The sequence below is a fragment of the Mixophyes fleayi genome, chromosome 6 (assembly GCF_038048845.1).
Source record: "Mixophyes fleayi isolate aMixFle1 chromosome 6, aMixFle1.hap1, whole genome shotgun sequence".
Taxonomy (NCBI): domain Eukaryota; kingdom Metazoa; phylum Chordata; class Amphibia; order Anura; family Limnodynastidae; genus Mixophyes; species Mixophyes fleayi.
Genome location: NC_134407.1, coordinates 150,473,789 through 150,494,624, shown reverse-complemented (window position 1 = coordinate 150,494,624; position 20,836 = coordinate 150,473,789). Strand labels below are relative to the sequence as shown.

The 20,836-nt window shown below is 41.4% G+C and overlaps 1 protein-coding gene across 7 annotated transcripts; it reads left to right on the top strand.

The window, feature by feature from the left end:
• Positions 1-223: 223 nt before the first annotated feature.
• Positions 224-9,719, top strand: FAM217B (family with sequence similarity 217 member B). 7 transcript variants are annotated; one of them, XM_075176776.1, is made up of 5 exons: positions 224-519; positions 5,681-5,779; positions 5,873-5,914; positions 6,608-6,684; positions 7,546-9,719. In XM_075176776.1, the coding sequence occupies exons 1-5, from the start codon at positions 517-519 to the stop codon at positions 8,735-8,737; spliced, it is 1,413 nt and encodes a 470-aa protein (XP_075032877.1). In that variant the 5' UTR covers positions 224-516; the 3' UTR covers positions 8,738-9,719. The 7 variants fall into 7 exon arrangements, with proteins under 7 accessions (XP_075032877.1, XP_075032876.1, XP_075032879.1 ...); XM_075176775.1 differs by having other exon boundaries at positions 224-524; XM_075176778.1 differs by lacking the exon at positions 5,681-5,779.
• The last annotated feature ends 11,117 nt before the right edge of the window (positions 9,720-20,836 follow it).

Sequence of the window (20,836 nt, the reverse complement as noted above, 5' to 3'; positions counted from 1 at the left end):
TTCACTAATATGTTTTGCAGTAAACAAGCATCGACAGCTGCATATACATCTCTTGACATTTTGCAAGCTATTTAAGGCTGCTTTCTACATTGCACTTGGGAAATGCTGCATAATATATTGTCTCAAGCATACGTGTATAACAGTGCTAGCTTGTATTATGCTAGGTTTGACCCATAATGCTTTGCTCGTGTAATGACAGCTCTGTCCCTTTGTGGTTGGAGGGGTGGAGCTATGTGCTGTATTTACTCATCTCATATGGAGGATTTCACCAGGAACAGCAAAACAAATACTGCCAGAGTGATTGTAGACAACGGAAAGAAGACAGAGTGTGCATTCACTATGTCAATCAATCAGATTGCTGACAAACGCATTTTATTTTTACACAGTGATGGGATTAAGTAGATGTAATGTCATTTTATTTTTTGCGACAAGAAACTCACTTTTAACTATCCTGTGATGTGGGCTGAAGTTCAAGATTGTCATTTTCTAGAATGAAAAGGAGCAGAGAGCAAAGACATGGTAATGTAAGGAAATCCATTATTTTAATTGCAATGCCTATCTTACAGAACACTTATCTGTAAGTGCTCTGCAGTGAACTGCCATAATAAAATTGCGATGCACCATTACACATATTGGTGCATTTCAAATATTGTGATGTTTCTATGGTGCTTTTAACTTACACTTGAATACCCCATACAATATTTATAAAACATGCAGGCATTTCATTGTATATATTAAAATATGGCCTATACTTTTATTTCAGGTACTATGTATTAAAACAATATTGTTGTGTTATAAAATTACATCCCTTGTTTAAAAAATAATGCATTTATATTAAAATGTTTTACTTTAATATTTGAATAATTAAGAAGCTTACATTAGGAGAATGACTAATTATGTCATGAAGGAAAGCTAGTGTTTTGGCCTCACGTTTATGAGAATGAGGCTCATCTAAATGATTTTCCTATTAGACATATTTATGTTATTTATAAAAATAAATTCCTTATTATTTTTGTCACTTTTATTTGTGCTTGTGATTTCCTAAGTTTTGTTTTATTTTGTTTCACTTGCTGCCTTACTGTTATTGCACTATGAAGTCTAGTGTTAGAAGCATGTTTGACCAAATGTATCTGTTAAATTGATCAGAAAAGTTTTCACCACCTTTTAGAAAGGTCTTATAATTTCTAATTGATTACTGTCAGTATTGAATACAGTGTAGAAGCTGTGTCCAAAATGCTTCTGTGTGAAATCACAATGGGTGTACCAAAAGTGTTTCAAGATACAAACTATATGTTGCAATGTTTTCACATCAGGTGATTATATCCTCACCAGCTCTCTAGTGTTCTGCCATTGACCATGGCCATACAATTAGTAGAAAGGAAGTCCACCCAAAACTAAAATACACAGATTTATTTACCATTGGTGTGGCAATCTGATCCTGCTGGAGAGGAGTGTAGTGCTGGATTATTGGACCCCAAGGGGTCCAGTAATCCAGAACTACACTCCTCTCTTCTACTGCTGCTTGCCTAATCCTAACAGGTAGTAGTTTGGTGATTGCCCTCCTCGGTTAACCTTCCATCCATGAGAATGGAAATAACAGGGGAGGGACAAAACCTGCTCTGCATATTTGAAACAGGCCCACCTTAGTGGGAAACAGGAGAATTCGGAAGGACCCATCAGATTATAGGATTGCAGAACTGAAAAGCACATAATTCCAATGTTTTAAGCATAATTGCCAACTCTCCCGGAATGTCCGGGAGACTCCCGAAATTCGGGTCTGTCCCCCGGACTCCCGGGAGAGCAGGCAATTCTCCCGATTCCCGGTGGCTCAGTAAATTTAACGGAGGGGGCGGGGCTTAGTGACGGCACGGTCACGTCATTTGGCAATTGACACGATTCTTTGAGCCCCGCCCCCACACACCACACACCCAACTGCCTCCCGGGACACAAGTTGCCAGTGTTGGCAACTATGGTTTTAAGCTTTCAAATATGGTTTATCCAAAGGCTGTCTATGCATTCAGTGCAAGTACCAGCTGCAAACAATAAACAGCCAATCTCAGGCACCACTGTTGTTCTTGTTTTCTTTTCAGATATAACCTTATTATCCTTTATGTTTTTTAAAAATGCATGCACCACTCCCTCCCAGCTTTAGGTAAAAGTATTTTACTATCTTATCAGATATTTGTTTGAAATTAAAAAAGTCATTGTAAAAAGAGAATGGGGGTTGGGGCAGAAGGAACCTCCAAAAATTACTTATGAGTGTCTGCTGAATCTATGAGTCTATCATTAATTATTTATAACGCATTACAAGGGTCTGCAGTGCCGTACAATGGGGAGCTGAGCAAAACAAAAATTAATAACATAGTACAGAGTGGAGGCTGGTGATAAGCTGGGCTGGAAGCCGACTAGTGCGAGACAAGTCTGTGTGCAGGAACATAGGCGCAAGTTACAGAATGTGCAAAATAGTAGGAGGAGACAAAACACAAAAAATACTGAAATATAAACAGGCGCACAAAACACGTAAAGCAGCCCTTCTTATCCACAGACCTCACCCATGAAAGTCATTTAACGGAACAACATACAACAAGAAAGAAGACAGCACTATACGTGGTGTCCAATAAAGGATCCAATGGAAAAAATCTTAAAGTTCAGTCTCACTGTCAAGAAGCCAATGATCCTTCACATATCTTTTAATATTTTCATTGAAGTCGTAATTATTTCATTGGGTAATTCAGTATCTTTCAACCGATAACTATTTATGTTATAGATGTTCAAATCCTCATTATAGACATCAGCATGTCATGTGAAAAAGAAAAAGAAAAGACAAATCATGGTGCAGTATTTCTTAATGAGCACAATAAATGTGTGAAAAAAATATCCAATATATATATGAGGATGAAATTACCAAAATGCTATGGAGTTTATTCTTCACAAGAAAAAAACGGAGGTATATAAAAACCAGAATGTGCAACTTTATTACCAGTACTTCAAGTACTTCAATCTTCAAGAACCAGCACTCGGGTACAGGTGGATCCTTACCGCAACAAAGAGGAAAAACAGCATATCATGAAAGACTCTGATTCCCGCACGATGGACACTGCAAGATGCGGGCAGTTATGTAAATACTAGTCCCGAAGTCCGGTGGAGAGCGTTTTTTCCTTGTGAAGAATAAACTCCATAGCATTCATCCTCAAATATATATTGGATATTTTTTTCACACATTTATTGTGCTCATTAAGAAATACTGCACCATGATTTGCCTTTACTTTTTTCTTTTTCACATGACATGCTGATGTTTATAATGAGGATTTGAACATCTATAACATAGTTATCGGTTGGAAGATACTGAATTACCCAATGAAATAATTACGATTTGTGAGACTGAACTTTTTTTCCATTGGATCCTTTATTGAACACCACGTATAGCGCCGTCTCCTTTCTTGTTGTATGTTGTCTATAGTAGGAGGAGACATAGAGACTAAGCAGAAGGTGACTGCTTTCGCCATTCTGCGAATGGGCTGGATTCCCTAGGGAGTGGAGTCCGCTGAAAAAAACAAGCACCTCCCCCCTCTTGGGACAACCAGCCCAGTGCTAAAAGCACTAGGGCTCTTCCTACACCCCTGGGCGGTGAGTGTAGGGTAATAATGGCGATAAAAGTTTAAAAAAATAAACAGATGCCATTTTGTTTTGTGGAACTACAAGTCCCAGCCAGTCAGGATGCCATAAACAGCGTGGGCATGCTGAAACTTGTATAACTACAGGCACCAGCATACCCATGGCAGCCAGGGCATGTTCGCACTTGGAGAACCACAAGTGCCAACATGCCCTGGACACCCATGGCTGGCTGGAACCTGTAGTTCCACAAAAGAAAATGCTAAATAAACCACCACACCCTCATTAAAACCACAAGATTTAATAAAAATAATAAACCCATAATAAAGACAGTAAACACCCTCATTTATACCACATATTTTTATTAAAAATAATAAATGCCCATATACTCACCACTGATGTTTTCATCTGTTGTCAGCAGCTTTTAATCCGAAAATGGCTGTCAACCAAGCCCCAAAGAAATTTGTATCCAATAGTTCGGCTTGAAAAAGTCCAAAATAATTTTGTAATTCCCAAAGTCCGGCTTGAAATGTCCAAAAAGAATTTGTGTTCAAATGTCCCTGCTTGTAATGTCTTCTGTTCTTCAATGGGCAAAAAGCCCTCCTTGGGAGGCACCCTTGTTGCTTGAAGTCTTCTTCAAGCAACAAGCCGGACTTTAACCCGATTTTAACACACTGAAAAAAATGTACCTTCATAACATTTACCCTATGGAGTCTGTTTGGAAAGCCACAGTTGGGATTTGGACTATCAAAGGCCATGGCAGCTGAGTCCAGGGCAGAGGCAAGAATGTATTTGTAGAGGGAGACAGCATGATCATGGTAAAATAAGGGAGAGATATGAGTCAAGTGAGGTAAGAGCAATGGCAAGGTCAAGGTTGTGCTTGGTAGAGATGGCCTTAGGTGAGGGGGAGCTAAGCTAAGGGAGGAAAAGTCCAAGGAGAGGAATTGGTATAGCGAGTTTTCAAAAAAGACCCAAAAGGAGCAACAGGAGTGAAGGATACCTGCCTCACCACCTTGTCATCCCACAGGGCTAGAGGTGTGAGAGAAGGGGTGGCCCCCAAATGAAAGAGCAGCGGGAGAGGTGGGGTCAGACAAGGAGAGCCAGGTTTCAGTGAGGCAGACAGATTTGGCTTTCCAGAAAGTGCAGGAAAGGGGGAGAGAGGGAAGTGGAGAGATGTGGATAAGGTTAGCTGCAGTCAGGAGGCGGTGGGGGGGGGGGGGAAGAAAAGTGGGTGACAGGCTTGTTGAAGAGTAGGCTGGAGGGGGTTAGGGAGGGGGAGGGGCATAGTGAAAGACAAGGGGCATCTCTGGTAGAAGCAACTTAGGGGATGGGGAGGGAAAATGCATTGTTGAGGGTCAGAGGAACACGGTGGAGTAAGTGGATGTTCTAGCAAGCAGGTAGAGAGGGTGAGAGAAGGAAGAGGGGTCACAAGGCAGGGAAAGGCTGTGCTGCAGAAGGAGCCACAGGTTAGAGGAGAGAGCAGAGATGAAGTGCCGGAGGGTAAAGAAGAGAGGACGATTACAAAGGAGAGGAAATGAATGATCCAGGGGTGCTGGAAAGTTTGGAGAGGAAATGAAGGACCACCGGTCTGAGGCGAGCTGGTTGCGATATGGAAAAAGGTTGCAGTTCCAAGTTTAGGCCGGGAGTCACATTTCAATTTACTTTTCAAAATGAACGAGGGACAATTCCTCACAATAAATTGGTTCAGTGCCAAGTATTCAGATGAAGGTTGATTGTGTAACCAAGGATGGGAGCTCCGTGAACAACGACTATCCTCAGTGGCTCCCACATAAATGCAATAAACATAGGTCTCCCACATAAATAAATGCCTTTACTCAAAGATTGAACATAAAATAAATTTTTACACATTTACTTTCCACAAAACAAAGAGAAATTTTTGAGCTTAGATGCTTTTTGAAGGTTTTGGGTGCAGTTTTCCATTACGTCACTTTTAATGGAGGTTGGTTAAGACAAAGTTAAGTTATATATTAAACATGAAATTGTTGTACTATCTTGTAAAACATTTATAGGGGTCATGTAGAAACATATCTTTACTTGTGGTTTCTAGTTGAAGAGGAAGTCCCGGTCTGTCAAATCCAGTACTGGTATAGCAGACAATCTAATGAAACCTGTGAGAAAATCAGAAACATTCAGACATGCACACAAGGTAGTTATAGCTTTTATATAGCTTTGCGATTTCTTTAAATTAAAATGATTAAAGCACCATTACTTAAAAATGTATCATTTTATTATTCTTTAGGTCAGCCAGTCTTTATCAAATAGACATACACCAGAAAAAAATGTGAGTACTTACGACTTGGTAAATTATATTGCATATTTTAGATTGTATGTTTTAGTGAGCAGGATATGCTCACCTTGGGCCTGAGTCATTAAAGAGCGCAAAGCATAAAAAAGGAGAATCTTTGCACCTGGGCAACATCATGGGGTAAATGTATCAATCTGCGGGTTCTTCAACACCCGCGTGTTCAGCCTCTTCCGCGATTAAATTTCAAGCGGCGCTGCATTGTAAAGGGAAGTTAACCCTTTACAATGCAGCGCCGCTTGAAATTTAATCGCGGAAGAGGCTGAACACGCGGGTGTTGAAGAACCCGCAGATTGATACATTTACCCCCATATTGCATTGGAGGGGGTCGTAAATTTAAAACGTGGGGACAGATTTATAGTTGGAATAGGGCATGTCTTAGATCAACTTTATATTTCAGTGTAAAAATAAAGCTATCAAGTATGTGCTACGTGGAAAAACAACCAGTATTTTTCTTAAGTGCAAAATAATAAACTAATTTGCACCCCTTGCATTGTAAAATGGTTTGTACCGGAGAAGATTTACTCCTTTTTTTGTCTTGCTCTCATTAATGACTCAGGCCCCTTGTCTTTAAATATATGGTGCTGATGCTTTTAGCTCATATTCAATTTGTCTCCCTGATTGTTCAACACTCCTGAATATGCTTACAAGATAACATTTAATTTTTTGTAGTTGTTCCTGAGCGCAAGCCAACCTCAATACAAACATAATGAGAAATTTTACTTGGATAATCCTAAACAGCTAAAAAGGTATATTCCTAATCTCTCCTGGCATCGCTTGTCATGTTACTCCACTGCTAAATGAAACAGCAATGAGACATTCATTACTTCCGTTATATTATATTTATGAAAGACAGGCCACAAAGCAATTTGTTTCACTAGTTTATGTACCTGTAATTGGAGTATTTTTTTTTAAACCATGCCATTATTACAGCCCTGACATATCGATTCATGGAGATAATGTCCTGAGATTAAATGTTTTATGCTATTGTGTGTACAGTGTAGAGCACATTAACAATGTAAATTGTAATCTGAACCAAAGCATGTGTTTACTTTTTTATTAGACAACGTTTACTTACAATGTGAATCTGAAATGATACCTGGAAGCTCCATGTTTACTGATGACAGACTAGTTAAAGTTTTGAGAAATAATATAAATAATATGGTACCTAGTGGTAATAGAGGTTACATGTTTTTTGGTTGAAAAATAGACAGTTGCGTTTTGCAGTTTACTGTCTGTTGATCTGCTTTCTATTAATTACTGATTTGGAAAAATGAGAAAAGAATTGTTGAAACGCTTTGAAATTTTACCAAAATAGAAATTGGGTTCCACATCAACATTTTTAGGTTGAAAGCTGCTTTCCACCTTTTCCTTTTTTACAGCACCTCCTTAAATTAGCAAACAAGGAGGTTTATTTTTGTAGCCCTGAAATATAATAGTCTCAAGTATTTTTACAAGTAGATTTTGTATCTGCCTCTGCCCTACATTAATTCTATTGACTATTAGTGTTTTGGCAGTTATTTATGTACAGGAGAGAGCATGAATATTTACAATTGAAATAACTTACCATGGTCAAATTATTGTATATTGCCTCTGTGTTTTTCCATCAGGGCTGTGAGTGTTCATCAAGCAAAATATAACATGCAAAAAGTAAAAAAGGAGTCGTTAGGGGAATGTTGTCAGGGGAGTCGACTTCAAAATAAAACTTTTACTTCAAGAACCAGTGTACTAAGCATTTCCAAAGCTTTAGACACTAATTTGGTGCAACCTGTTTATTTAAGTGAGCAGCAAGAGCTAGTCTGGACCCTGCATAACATTTCATCCCATGAGAAGAGAATCTTTGGAGAACCTACACATGAAAGAGAATCTTTGGAGAAACTATTCCTGGACTTTGAATCTGTTGGATTAAGAAAAGAAGATGAGGACAGCGGCAGTGACCTTTCTGATTCAGAACGACTACCCATCCCACCGTCCCCCTTTTCGCCTCCAGATCTAAATCTACGAGCAGAAGAGATCAAGCCTGGGTATTTCAATCATTTTGTAGACCATAACTGCAAAGATTATGACTATCCAGATTTTCTCCCTCCACCATACAGCTCCTGGAACCTTAGCCAGGTTTCTGTTTTCATAAACAAAGAAAAGAAGAATACATTGCAATCAACAGCATCAGGTTTCCTAGAGAAATATGTGGAACGTCTTCTTCAGTTAGAATGGCTTCAAATGTTAACTGTGCAAACTGAAAATGCAAAAACGGCTAAGTCTAGGCCTCAAACTGCTTCTGGTATGAGTCGCAATGGAAAATCTCAAGAAAAAAGTACATCTTGGCACAGTCCAGTGCCAAGTAGTCAGATCTCTCGTTCAGATAATATTTCCAAAATGAATTCTGGACAAGATAAAAACTACCACAGAAAATATCTCCACTGTGAGAGTTCTGGTTTAACATGTGCTTGTAAGAGCAGCCCAAAAGTTCCTGGAACAGTGGAGTTACCCATGTCAGTGTTTAAACAGACCCAAGATATGAGAAATGTCAGAAAGAAAACATCAGTACTGAATTACCAGCAAGCAAAAGACTTTTCCATATTTGGAATTAATTCAAAGATCCAGAGTGCTGGCAACATTAGACCACAGAAGCAAAGCTCTCTTTCCAGCTATCCGGAAAGCACCCCAAAGCAGACAAAATCTTGTAAACTAAAGAAAAGTGAAGTAAATCGACAGCCATGTTGCTTACAAACAATTTACAGTAGAGTGAAAAATAACAGCAAACACAGCGAGACATCCCAATATAAAATAAAGCCAAAGTAATATAGAATTATGTTTTTCAAACATAGGCCCTAATTTACATTTTGACTCATTTTGTGCTCTAAACACTAATGTAAAGACTTTGTCGCAAAATCTATCTGTGTATGTTGAGTTACAATTGTCTTTGGATACACAACTTCAAAAGCACTATATTTCTGTGTCACGCTTACAAATAAGTTTAGCCTTATGATAGGCTAGGCATGGGGCTTCAAGTAGTAAATTGGATAGTGACCCTATTTATACAGCATAATATAATGAAGTGTCATATGCACAAGAGAGAATAGATTCTTGAAAATGTTATTCATAATAAATGCAAAGTTGAATTTCCGTAATTTACCTTTTTAAAAATGAAATGGGGATCTCCTTTACTTCAGTAGTATAAAATGAAATGGCAAATTAGTAATCTGGATACACAGCCACAAATTAACTTAATAAAGCTGCAATACTAATGAACAAAGTACTGTTAGTTGGAGAGGTCATTAGGAAGGCAGTCAATTATAAGCGGCCAGATAGTGTGTTGATTCTTACTATGGCATATCTTTACACCAGTCCTCCAATACCCATAAGAGATAAGGCATATCTGGAGATATGTCCACATCTTATTATATCTCCAGGGTCCTGAGATGTATGAACACTCATTTATTGCACTCAACTATTGCTTGCTTTCTGTTATTCTGCCTTTCCAATCTTATTCTGCCTCTCCAATCTGAAGGGGCTGCAAGTTTCTGATGCACAAAAATGTAGATATGGATGCATTTTGGATTTTCAGGCATAGTTCTGAAATGCGTATTTCCACAAGACAAATTTTCAACTGCTAATTAGCCCCATAGTGTGTGACAGATTAGCAAAGTATCTGCCCAACATAAACATAAATTATTTGTGAACAGAAATATTATATACCATTATATCCTATTCAAACTTTATGAATATTTTTGTAATTGAAATGAATGGTCCTAACAGTACAGTTATTTGTTACTAGCAAATAAAAACAGTGTATATATTTCTGTCTTATTGCTAGTTATATCTTGAATCTAATATCACATGTGTACAAGTTTTGTCAAACTACAGTTTAAAGGCTAATTGTACCCAAAACTGAAGTTTTGGGTGGAATTCCATGAGTTAAACATGAATCCCAAAATATTACTTACCTGAGGTTTGGCATTCACCCTGATCCAGTGGGTCCCCCGATGTCTATCATGATCTTATATTCTCTCCTTACTCCTGTCAATGCATGATTTTCCAGTTAGGCAGTGTGGCGTTGATCTACACGAGCTACTGTCAGTAAAAAAGAGAACATCTCTAGACTGCGTCTGCCATTGTGGGACCTTCTGGTTTTGGTGTAAACCTCTGACCCCATATGGGTAGTATATCCTTTTCTGCACTTTAGTCAGTGATGTTGCCAAAATCACTGGTATTTCGCGCCTATATATTCAGCACTATTAAAAGAATAGGATGCCACGGAGAAAGCAATTCACTTCCTGAATGTTCCAACCCATATGGGATTAGACATTGATGATTTACCGGGACCACCTATGTAAATGTTAGGTGAATCCATGGTGGAGGAAGATTGGTTCAGGTAGTGATGATGGGGAAATTAAATTTAGACATAGTAGACATTTTACTTAAATGGATTAATAAGGCCATGGGTATTCAGGACAGTTTTTTGTGCATAAAATGATAAAGGGTCTTATCACAAATGGACAAAATTGAAAGGATCCAAGTAAATCCTAAGAAAATTGAGAGTATGTACCCATTCTCAGATAGTGAAGCTGAAAAATGGGATTCTATGACAAAAATTGATGACATGGTGGTGAGTTGACTCCATTGATAGAAAAATAGAAAGATGTTTTAAAAGTTTATATATTTCTGCAGGTGGTTAAATCAGAGGCAGCAGCCTCTGTGTCCAGAGCCCTGAGAATTTGGATGGATGAATTTGTTTTTGAAGCTTTTCTAAGCATGGTGACTATTGGCAAGTACTGTGGCTTCTACCGTGATGGCTTGAAGAGCGCTTTTGGTACGATCTTGGATGCAGGGCCGTAAGTAGGGCTGTGCGACAGGGGCGACTGCCCAGGGCGCAACGATGAAGGGGGGCGCAGTTTAGGAATATTTTATTTGATTAAAATTGAGGGCTAGGGGGGCGGCATTTGACATTCTCGCCCCAGGCGCTAGAATTTTAAGTTACGGCTCTGCTTGGATGGCAGACTCTTCTTCTAAGAATAAGTTGATAGAATTGCCATATGAGGGATCTTTGCTGTTTGGTGACAAGCTGGACTCAGTAGTCCAAAGAGTGTCTGGAGGAAAGCTGCAGTACTTGCCACAGTACCTAAGGAGACCACTGACACAGCGTTAGAGAGGTAAGAAGAAAAGACAGTACCTTAGACAGGGAGGAATAAATGTATCCACTAAGTCCATTTGAGACTGTAGAGGTAAAGTAAGAAGGTGTAGTCTGAACTATCCCAAATAATTGAAGAATGACTCATTTATCAGAGTCAGTGATACGGGGCAGGATATCAAATTTTTTACAGTTTGGAGCCTAATAATTCAAGATCAGTGGGTTAGAGAAATTATAGTCACAAGATACCAAATATAGTTTAATAGTCTCCAAAACCAGATGTCTTCATCAGATCCTGAACTGCAGTTTCTACAATACTTAAACAGGCTCTTTTCAATAATCTGCAGACACTCATGTCAAAACAAGTAATTTCAGCAGTCCCTGTTAATCAAATGGTGAAAAGGTTTTAACTTTTGAGTTCTATAGATATACAGGATGCATATCTTCATATCATGGCATCTTATCACCATTTGCTCAGGATTTGTGTTATAGGCCAACATTTTCATTTTACATTTCTACCGTTCGGGCTCTCTGTGTTTTAGAGAACATTCACCAATGTGCTAGTCATGATAATAAGGGCATTAAGAAAAGATGGAGTATTGGTCTTATTTGGATGACATTCTAGATGACATTCTAGAGGTAGTAGAATCAAGAGCAACATCTCAATGAAGGACGGACAAGATAATCAGGTTTTGAAAGCCCATGGCTGAAATATCAACATACAAAAGTGCCATCTAATACCATAGCAACAGCTGCAATTTCATAGGCCTATAGACACAGACAAGGTAACCAGTTCAAAGGAAAGGATGGGCAAGATGGAAGGGGAAATCTCCCTGCAGTGTCCTGGGGGTGTGGCCACATGAATTGCATCTTTAGGCCACATTCCTTTACTAAACTATACCAATTTCAGTCTATTAAAGCAGAAGGTGGTGCCAGGATGACGCGTTTAACCCCGCGATCAACACTCTTCACTAACAAAGTGGGCAGGATGCGGAAGGTTGCCCTGGGAACATGGCTACACAAATCGCGTCATTAGGCCCCACCCCTCTACTAAACTATACCAATTTCAGCCTATTAAAGCAGGAGGTGATGCCCGGATGATGCGATTAACCCCACCCTCTTCACTAATGAAGTGGGCAGGATGCGGGAGGTTGACCTACTCTCCTGTGAGTCCTGGAGAGTAGGCAACTATGGGTGAATGATACTTTACTGCCCCCTGGCTGGGGACAATAGAGCTAGGCAGTTTCTGCAGCTCCGACATGACAAGGTCCAGGATGCTGACAGTTGGATGTAGAGGGTCCAGCAGCCAAACAGATGGCAACAGCAATCACAGTTGAGCTCAGTGGGCAGCTGAACAGATGTTGAAACAGCAATTATTATTATTATTATTATTATTATTATTATTATTATTGTTTATTTATGAGGCACCACAAAGGGCCATACATAGAGCAAGGGACCACAGTACAGGGTAACACTACATGGCATACAGGCATTACAAAGTGCAATAAGTACAAAAAGTGCAAATAAGGGGCAAACAGTACAAAAATGACAAACTCAGCAAAGAGAAGGTACAAAGGGAAAGAGGTAAAAGTGACTACCAGTGCACAAATAGATTAGGAAGGGAGGGAGGTGGGGAGTGAAGAAAGGAGGCTTAGCCTGAGCCCACAAATGTGGGTGCAACTAACAGGATTGGGCAGAGGTGCAGATGCAGAGCTAAAGGAGTCGAGAGATGAAAGGTAGAAAAAAGGGGGGGGGCAGCCGGGGGTAGAGGTAATCAGGGGGAAGAGGACATAAGGATAGAGGTCAAGGGAGCTTACAATCTAAGCAATGACAGTTGAACTCTGTGGTCCCACAGCTGAACAGAGATGGTAGTTCAGTAGATCCTAAAACAAATTTGTTTTTGGTGTGAAGTCGATTCTCAGCGCTACTGTGACATTTGCCAACAGCATTCAGCTTGAGCAAAGAGCTGAGCTAAAGTGAAGCTTACTATAATTGCAGTCTGCATGCCACCAATATCTAGTTATCTTCCTCTGAGAAGTGGGGGTTGTGCCACTAGTTCCCTCTTCTGCTGCAGAGTCTTCCTCATCATTATTTTCTGGTTCCCTGTGTGTTTTTGTTTGCTACTAGATGCTGTAACACTGGACAGAAACGTCTCCCTCTTTCAGGCTTGTACATCTTCAGTGGGTGGTGCTTACTGTTCTCCACTGCTAACACTTGGAACATGTTTTGGGGTAACTTGTTGAAACACATTATCCCTGTCAGGGTTCCCAAGGTAAGACCACAGAGAGAGAGTAGGTGAACAAAGTGGTTTTATTAGAGACATAGGTAATGCAGGTTCAGGATGCAATAACTGGTAAGGCAGTAATATTACCACAGATCTTAACAGTGGAATAAGCAATACTGTAAAGTGATGGAGAGAAACAGTAGTCAGCGGGTTGCAGGGTGGATACTTCTGGAAGAGGAGGAGAGATAAGTAGCCTGCGGATTGCAGGGTTGGATACCTCTGGAAAGGTGGAGAGATGGGTAGCCTGCGGATTGCAGGGTCAGATAACTGGAAAGGTGATGTGACGAGTAGCCTGCGGATTGCAGGGTTGGATAACTCTGGAAAAGTTGGTGAGATGAGTAACCTGTGGGTTGCAGGGTTGGATACCTCTGGAAAGGAGGAGATATGAGTAGCCTGCAGGTTGCAAGGTGGGATACCTCTGAAAAGGTGGCGAGAAGAGTAGTCTGCGTGTTGCAGTGGTGGATACCTCTGGAAAGGTGGTGAGACAAGTAGCCTGGTAATGCTAAAATACTTGAGAGCATACAGCAGGTAAAGGCAGAAGTAAGCTAAACAGGATACCATGAGAGGCAATGAGCTGCAGAGAGCAAAAGCACAGAGATCCACATAGGTGTATAACTTAGGAACAGGGTAGATGAAGCTGTGTCTGCGACACTGGAATGAACAGCAAAAACACAAAGTCAGGTACACAGGTAAGTATAACCAGGAACAGTAGTCAAAGGTGAGAAAACGAGCTTAGTTCAGCAGTAAGGGAAACAGTTAAAGCGCCACAGTGACCCCTTTGGTGGCATGATGGTACTGCAGGCTATATATATCCAGAAAGTCCAACATAGCTCCTGGCAAACAGTAGCTGCAGGAGGCAGATCGTCACAATCCCTACGCTCCCTAGAAATTATGCACTCCAGCTTTATAAAATCTCTGTATCACTAGTGAAAATAATATACTGCCCACTTCACTAAGAAGAACAGCAAAATTATTATTACACCTAAAACTTCAATAAACCCTTCTAATGAAAAATAAATATACTACATATTCAAAAATATATCTAACATTAAACAAAAATAACAAATAATATCTAATATCACTTAATTAATATATATTAATGTCAAGAATAAGCCCCTCTGGCTACTCCCTGATTTAATAACTTATCATATATTCCAACAGTCATACAATATGTCACTTTTATTTTGTCAGGAAACCGCTCCAGAACCCCTTTATCTGTCACAAACCGCCCTCTGCGCAGTCGTGACTTGGAAGCTTACTGTAAGTAGGGATGTGCACCGGCGACTTTTGGAGTCTCGTGTTTTGTGTTTTGGATTCGGATTTGCTCAATGTTTTGGGTTCGGATTTGTTTCCCAAAACACCTGCCGAAAGGTTTTGGTTCGGATTTAAGGTTTTGGATTCGGATTTTTTTTGAAAAAAACATAAAAAGTGTAAAAATCTATTTTTTGGGCTTATTTTCACTCCTACGCTATTATTAACCTCAATAACATTCAATAACAATCATTTCCACTAATTTAAAGGCTATTCTGAACACCTAACACCTCACAATATTTTTTTTTTTTTAGTACAAAACGTTGCAACGAGGTATCTTTCTGGACTGCGTAGAGGAGTGTTCCCCACAATATAATTAAAAACCCATCAACTGGTCTGAATTACACCCAAAAATAGTATCTGCACTGCGCAGAGTAGTGGGCACTGGGCACCACAATAAAATATATAGAAAACCTTCAACAGGTTTGTATTACACCCAAAAATAGTATCTGCACTACGTAGAGTAGTGGGCACTGGGCACCACAATAAAATATATAGAAAACCTTCAACAGTTCTGAATTACACCCAAAAATAGTATCTGCACTGCGTAGAGGACTGGCCACTGGCCACCACAATATAATATATAGAAAACCTTTAACAGTTCTGAATTACACCCAAAAATAGTATCTGCACTGCGTAGAGGACTGGCCACTGGCCACCACAATATAATATATAGAAAACCTTCAACAGGTCTGAATTACACCCAAAAATAGTATCTGCACTGCGTAGTGGACTGGCCACTGGCCACCACAATATAATATATAGAAAACCTTCAACAGGTCTGAATTACACCCAAAAATAGTATCTGCACTGCGTAGAGGACTGGCCACTGGCCACCACAATATAATATATCGAAAACCTTCAACAGGTCTGAATTACACCCAAAAATAGTATCTGCACTGCGTAGAGTAGTGGGCACTGGGCACCACAATAAAATATATAGAAAACCTTCAACAGGTCTGCATTACACCCAAAAATAGTATCTGCACTGCGTAGAGTAGTGGGCACTGGGCACCACAATAAAATATATAGAAAACCTTCAACAGGTCTGAATTACACCCAAAAATAGTATCTGCACTGCGTAGAGTAGTGGGCACTGGGCACCACAATATAATATATAGAAAACCTTCAACAGGTCTGAATTACACTGCACATACGGCTGCTCCTCCATCCTCTCCATCATATACATGTTTGAGTTTCAGCGTGTCAAAACCTCTTGTTTTTGATAATGACAGTGCATTTTGAATATTTTTCGATTTGCCCCACAACACTGAATGTACTTTATCTCTGATACGCATCTATCTTTCCTGACTGCGTAGTGTGGTGGCCCTGGTACACAATTTGGTACCGAGGCCACAATATAATTAAAAAACCCTCCACGGGTCAGAATTCCACCAAAAAAGGGTATGGACTGCGTAGTGTGGTGTGCCCGGAACACAATTTTTTACAGCGCCAACAATATAATTAAAAAATTGGGCATCAACTGTCACCGTTGTTTAATATCTGATACACCTAAATATGGACTGCACAGTGGAGTGGCCCTGGTAGTAAATTTGGTGCCGGGGCCACAATACCTCCTCCAACTTCCAAGTGTAGTGTTTATAAAGACAGACTGCGTCGAAGTGTTATTTGTTGACTTTCTTAACCCTAAAATTGTCCCTGTTGCAAATATTCGTGCAATGTAGAGTTACTTTTTCATTTAAAGACTCAAGCTTTCAAGTGTAGTGTTTATAAAATATAAACAACAATACAGTAGTTCTAGAGCACGTCAATACCTCTTGTTTTAAATTATGACAGGGCATTTTACTTTTGGTTTAATTTCTTGAATTTGTTGAAATTTGGTTTTACTTTTTGAACATGGCAAACGACTGTTGAATGGTCATATAATGCAAAAAAAAAAGTTCCAAGATGGAATTGTCCTTGGGCCCTCCCACCCACCCTTATGTTGTTGAAATAGGACATGCACACTTTAACAAACCAATCATTTCAGCGACAGGGCCTACCAAACAACTTTGGCTGAAATGATTGGTTTGTTTGGGCCCCCACACCAAAAAAGCTATTCATCTCTCCCTGTACAGACTAAATTGGCTCTACTGAGGCAAGATGTCGTCCTCATCCTCAACCTCTGATTCCTCTCCCCCTACAGTGTGTACTTCCTCCTCATCACACATTATCAATTCGTCCCCGCTGGACTCCACAACCACAGGTCCCTCTGTACTATCTGGAGGGCAGTGCTGTACTTCATTGAGGAATTGATTATTCATTTTAATAAACATAATTTTTTCAACATTCTGAGGAAGCAACCTCCTTCGCCGCTCACTGACCAGGTTCCCCGCTGCACTAAAAACTCTTTCCGAGTATACACTGGAGGGGGGACAACTCAGGCAAAATAGAGCCAGTTTGTACAGGGGCTTCCAAACTGCCTTTTTTTCCTGCCAGTAACAATATGGACTGTCTGACATGTCTACTTGGATGCTGTCAGCAAAGTAATCCTCCACCATTTTTTCAATTGTGACAGCATCCAATGCAGCGAGAGTAGACATGTCTGCAATGGTTGGCAGGTCCTTCAGTCCGGACCAGATGTTATCAGCATCCCCGCTAGCGCCTCTTTTAGGAAAACTGAGCTTTTTCCTCGCAGCCATAGATGTGGAAGAAAATGAGGGTGGAGCTGTTGGCATGTCATGGTCCTCTTCAGAGGACAATCTCCTGACCAGCAGGTCTTTGCACCGCTGTAGACTTGTGTCCGCCGGAAACAGAGACACAACATACGCTTTAAACCGAGGATCGAGCACGGTGGCCAGAATGTATTCCTCTGACTTTAAAAGAGTGACCACCCTCGGATCCTGTCAAAGCGTACGAAGGGCTACATCCACAAGAGCTACATGCTTGGTGTAATCGCAATGGCTTACCAGCTCCTCCCTCACTTTCTCCAGCTGCTTCTGCAACAGCCTGATCAGGGGAATCACCGGACTCAAGCTGGCAGTGTCGGAACTGACTTCTCGTGTGGCAAGTTCAAATGGCTGCAGAACCTTGCACAACACGGAAATCAGTCTCCACTGCGCTTGACTCAGGCGCATCCCCACTCCTTTGCCTATGTCGTAGGTGGCTGTGTAGGCCTGAATGGCCTTTTGCTGCTCCTCCATCCTCTGCAGCATATAGAGGGTGGAGTTCCAGCGCGTCACAACCTCTTGTTTGAGGTGATGGCAGGGCAGGTTCATGGTTTTTTGATGTGCCTCTAGTCTGCGGTAGGCACTGGCTGAATGCAGAAAGTGTCCAGCAATTTTGCGCGCCACCGCAAGCATCTCCTGCACACCCCTGTCACTCTTGAGGTAATGCTGCACCACCAAATTAATGGTGTGGGCAAAACATGGGACGTGCTGGAAATTGCCCATATTTAATGCCCGCACAATGTTATTGGCATTGTCTGACACCACAAATCCCCATGAGAGTCTAAGTGGGGTAAGCCACTGGGAGATAATTTCCCTCAGTTTCTCTAATATGTTGTCAGCGTTGTGTCTCTTATTAAAGCCTGTAATACACAATGTTGCCTGCCTTGGCACGAGCAGCTATTTTGTAGATGCTGCTACTGATGCAGCTGTTGCTGTTGCTGCGGAAGGGGATGCATCTACCCAGTGGGCTGTCACAGTCATATAGTCCTTCGTTTGCCCAGAACCACTTGTCCACATGTCCGTGGTTAAGTGGACAGTGGGTACAACCGCATTTTTTAGAGCACTGAGGACACTTGATCGTACTTCTCTGTACATTTTTGGTATCGCCTGCCTAGTGAAGTGGAATCTCGACGGGATTTGGTACCAGGGACACAATACCTCCATCAACCCTCTAAATCCCACTCCACTGATGGCGGACACCGGGCGCATGTCTAACACCAACATTGCAGTTACAGCCGCAGTTATACGCTTTGCAATAGGGTGACTACTATCGTATTTTGTGGCCATGGCAAACGACTGTTGGACGGTCAATTGTTATGTGAAAGACTTAGCGGTCTTACGACTTCCCCTCTGGGAAGATGACCGACTAACAGCAGCAACAGCAGCAGTGGCAGTAGTAGGCGTACCGCTGCAGGATTCCTCGGATGAATCCCGTATTGAAGAGGACTCAGTCTGGCTGCTGACTTGGGCTGCAGGACTGAATCTGATGGAGATCGTGGAGGAAGTTGACGAGGAGGGTGTTGCTGGTGTGTATCCAACTGGACCACGGGATTTAGGTGTCCCTGTACCGCTGACGGTCCGAGCCCCAGTTCCTGAACTAACCACTGAACTATGAAGGTTATTCAGGTGACATATAAGGGAGGATGTCCCTAGTTGGGCAAGATCCTTACCCCTGCTTATTTGAGCTTTACATAAGCTACATATGGCCATACATTGGTTGTCCGGATTTGGATAAAAATAACTTCAGACCGAAGAGGTGCATTTTTTGGTCTTCTGACCAGGCATGACGATGGGCTTTTTCATCCCATGGACATCAGCTGTTTCCCCCCCTGGTGCCTCATTTACAATAACCACATCACCATCCTCATCATCAAGTTCCTCCACAGCGCCAGCTACATCATCAATAGCCTCCTCCCGAGCCACCTCTTCCCGTACAGTGATGGGAAGGTCAGGCTTGACAACCACCAACACCCTTGGACTCGCCTTGGGAATTTGTGATAATTTCTCTTTAGAAGGCAGAGTTGTTTGCTGTTTTGTTGCTGACAGCATAACTCTCTTCAATTTTTTGTAGGGGGGGAAGGAGGAGGAGGGCTAAGATCCGTGGGTGAAGCTGAACCACTAGTCATTAACACGGGCCAGGGCCAAAGCCGTTCCTTGCCACTCCGTGTCGTAAATGGCATATTGGCAACTTTACGTTTCTTCGCAGATGATTTTAAGTTTCTCTTTTTGCTACTTTTACTTAACTTGGGCTTTTTGGATTTTACATGCCCTGTACTAGGAGATTGGGCATCGGGCTTGTAAGACGACGTTGATGGCATTTCATCGTCTATGTCATGACTAGTGGCAGCAGCTTCAGCATTAGGAGGAAGTGGGTCTTGATCTTTCCCTACTTTATCCTCCAAATTTTTGGTCTCCATTATATGTAGCAAAAGATACTGCAGAATGTATGAACTTGGTAATATTGCAGTACCACTGGACTTTTACTGCTGAATGGGTGAACTTGGTAATATTGCAGTACCAATGGGCTTATACTGCAGGATTGGTTGTGCAAATTTTGTTGTAATTCAAAAAAATTTAAATTAGTTTTTTGTATTTTTTTTAATATTTTTTTTTAATTTTTTTAAACACTTGGGAATAATGGGGAAATAACTATGCCCTTAGAAGCACAGAGCACAGGACACAGGACCACTGGACCACTGGACTGAACAGGACACAGCACAGGACCCAGCAGCACCACTGAACTCAGAAGGACAGAGCACAGGACACAGCACCACTGGACTGAAGTGAACAGGACACAGCACAGGACCCAGCAGCACCACTGAACTCAGAAGGACAGACCACAGGACACAGCACCACTGGACTGAACAGGACACAGCACAGGACCCAGCAGCACCACTGAACTCAGAAGGACAGAGCACAGGACACAGCACCACTGGACTGAGCAGAACACACAGCACAGCACAGCACAGCACAGAACTGAACAGCATGAGATATAGCAGGACAGAGGACCACCTAACACACCCTCCCTCTACCCTGATCAATGCTCGAGTGAAGATGGCGGCGACTAGCGGGGAATTTATAGGATCCGAATATCGCGAGATCCGACAGCGGGATTATGAGTCAGAGCCTCGGTTTCAGATTTGAATTTGGCGCCAATACCCGGATCTGTCTCGGATCCGATTCAGATCGGCAACGTTCGGGTGGGCTCGGATTTCCGAAATCCGAGTGCGCTCATCTCTAACTGTAAGGGAACACTCACCTCTTTCTCTAAAGCTACAGATTTACTGGTCCCTTTCCAAGCACAGACACCCACATCCACACCTCTCCGCCAACTGCCACCAGCTACGCATAAGGCCCGTAGCAAACCTATGACTTAATTATCCATTTGCGCACACTCTGTGCTCTGGTAGTTAAACAGTTAACCCTTCACACTCTGGTTTCTAAAGGGTTTACCCCAGCCAAGCAATCTCTCTCTTCTAAACAGGCAATGGATTCATTTAGAGCAA

Bases quoted from the DNA above. Each gene is read 5' to 3' on its own strand.
- FAM217B (XM_075176775.1), top strand. From the start codon at position 492: ATGAAAAGGAGCAGAGAGCAAAGACATGGTAAT. The intron at 525-5,680 runs GTAAGGAAATCC...TGTGGTTTCTAG, and splicing joins GAGAGCAAAGACATGGTAAT to TTGAAGAGGAAGTCCCGGTC. The intron at 6,685-7,545 runs GTATATTCCTAA...TTTTTCCATCAG, and splicing joins AATCCTAAACAGCTAAAAAG to GGCTGTGAGTGTTCATCAAG.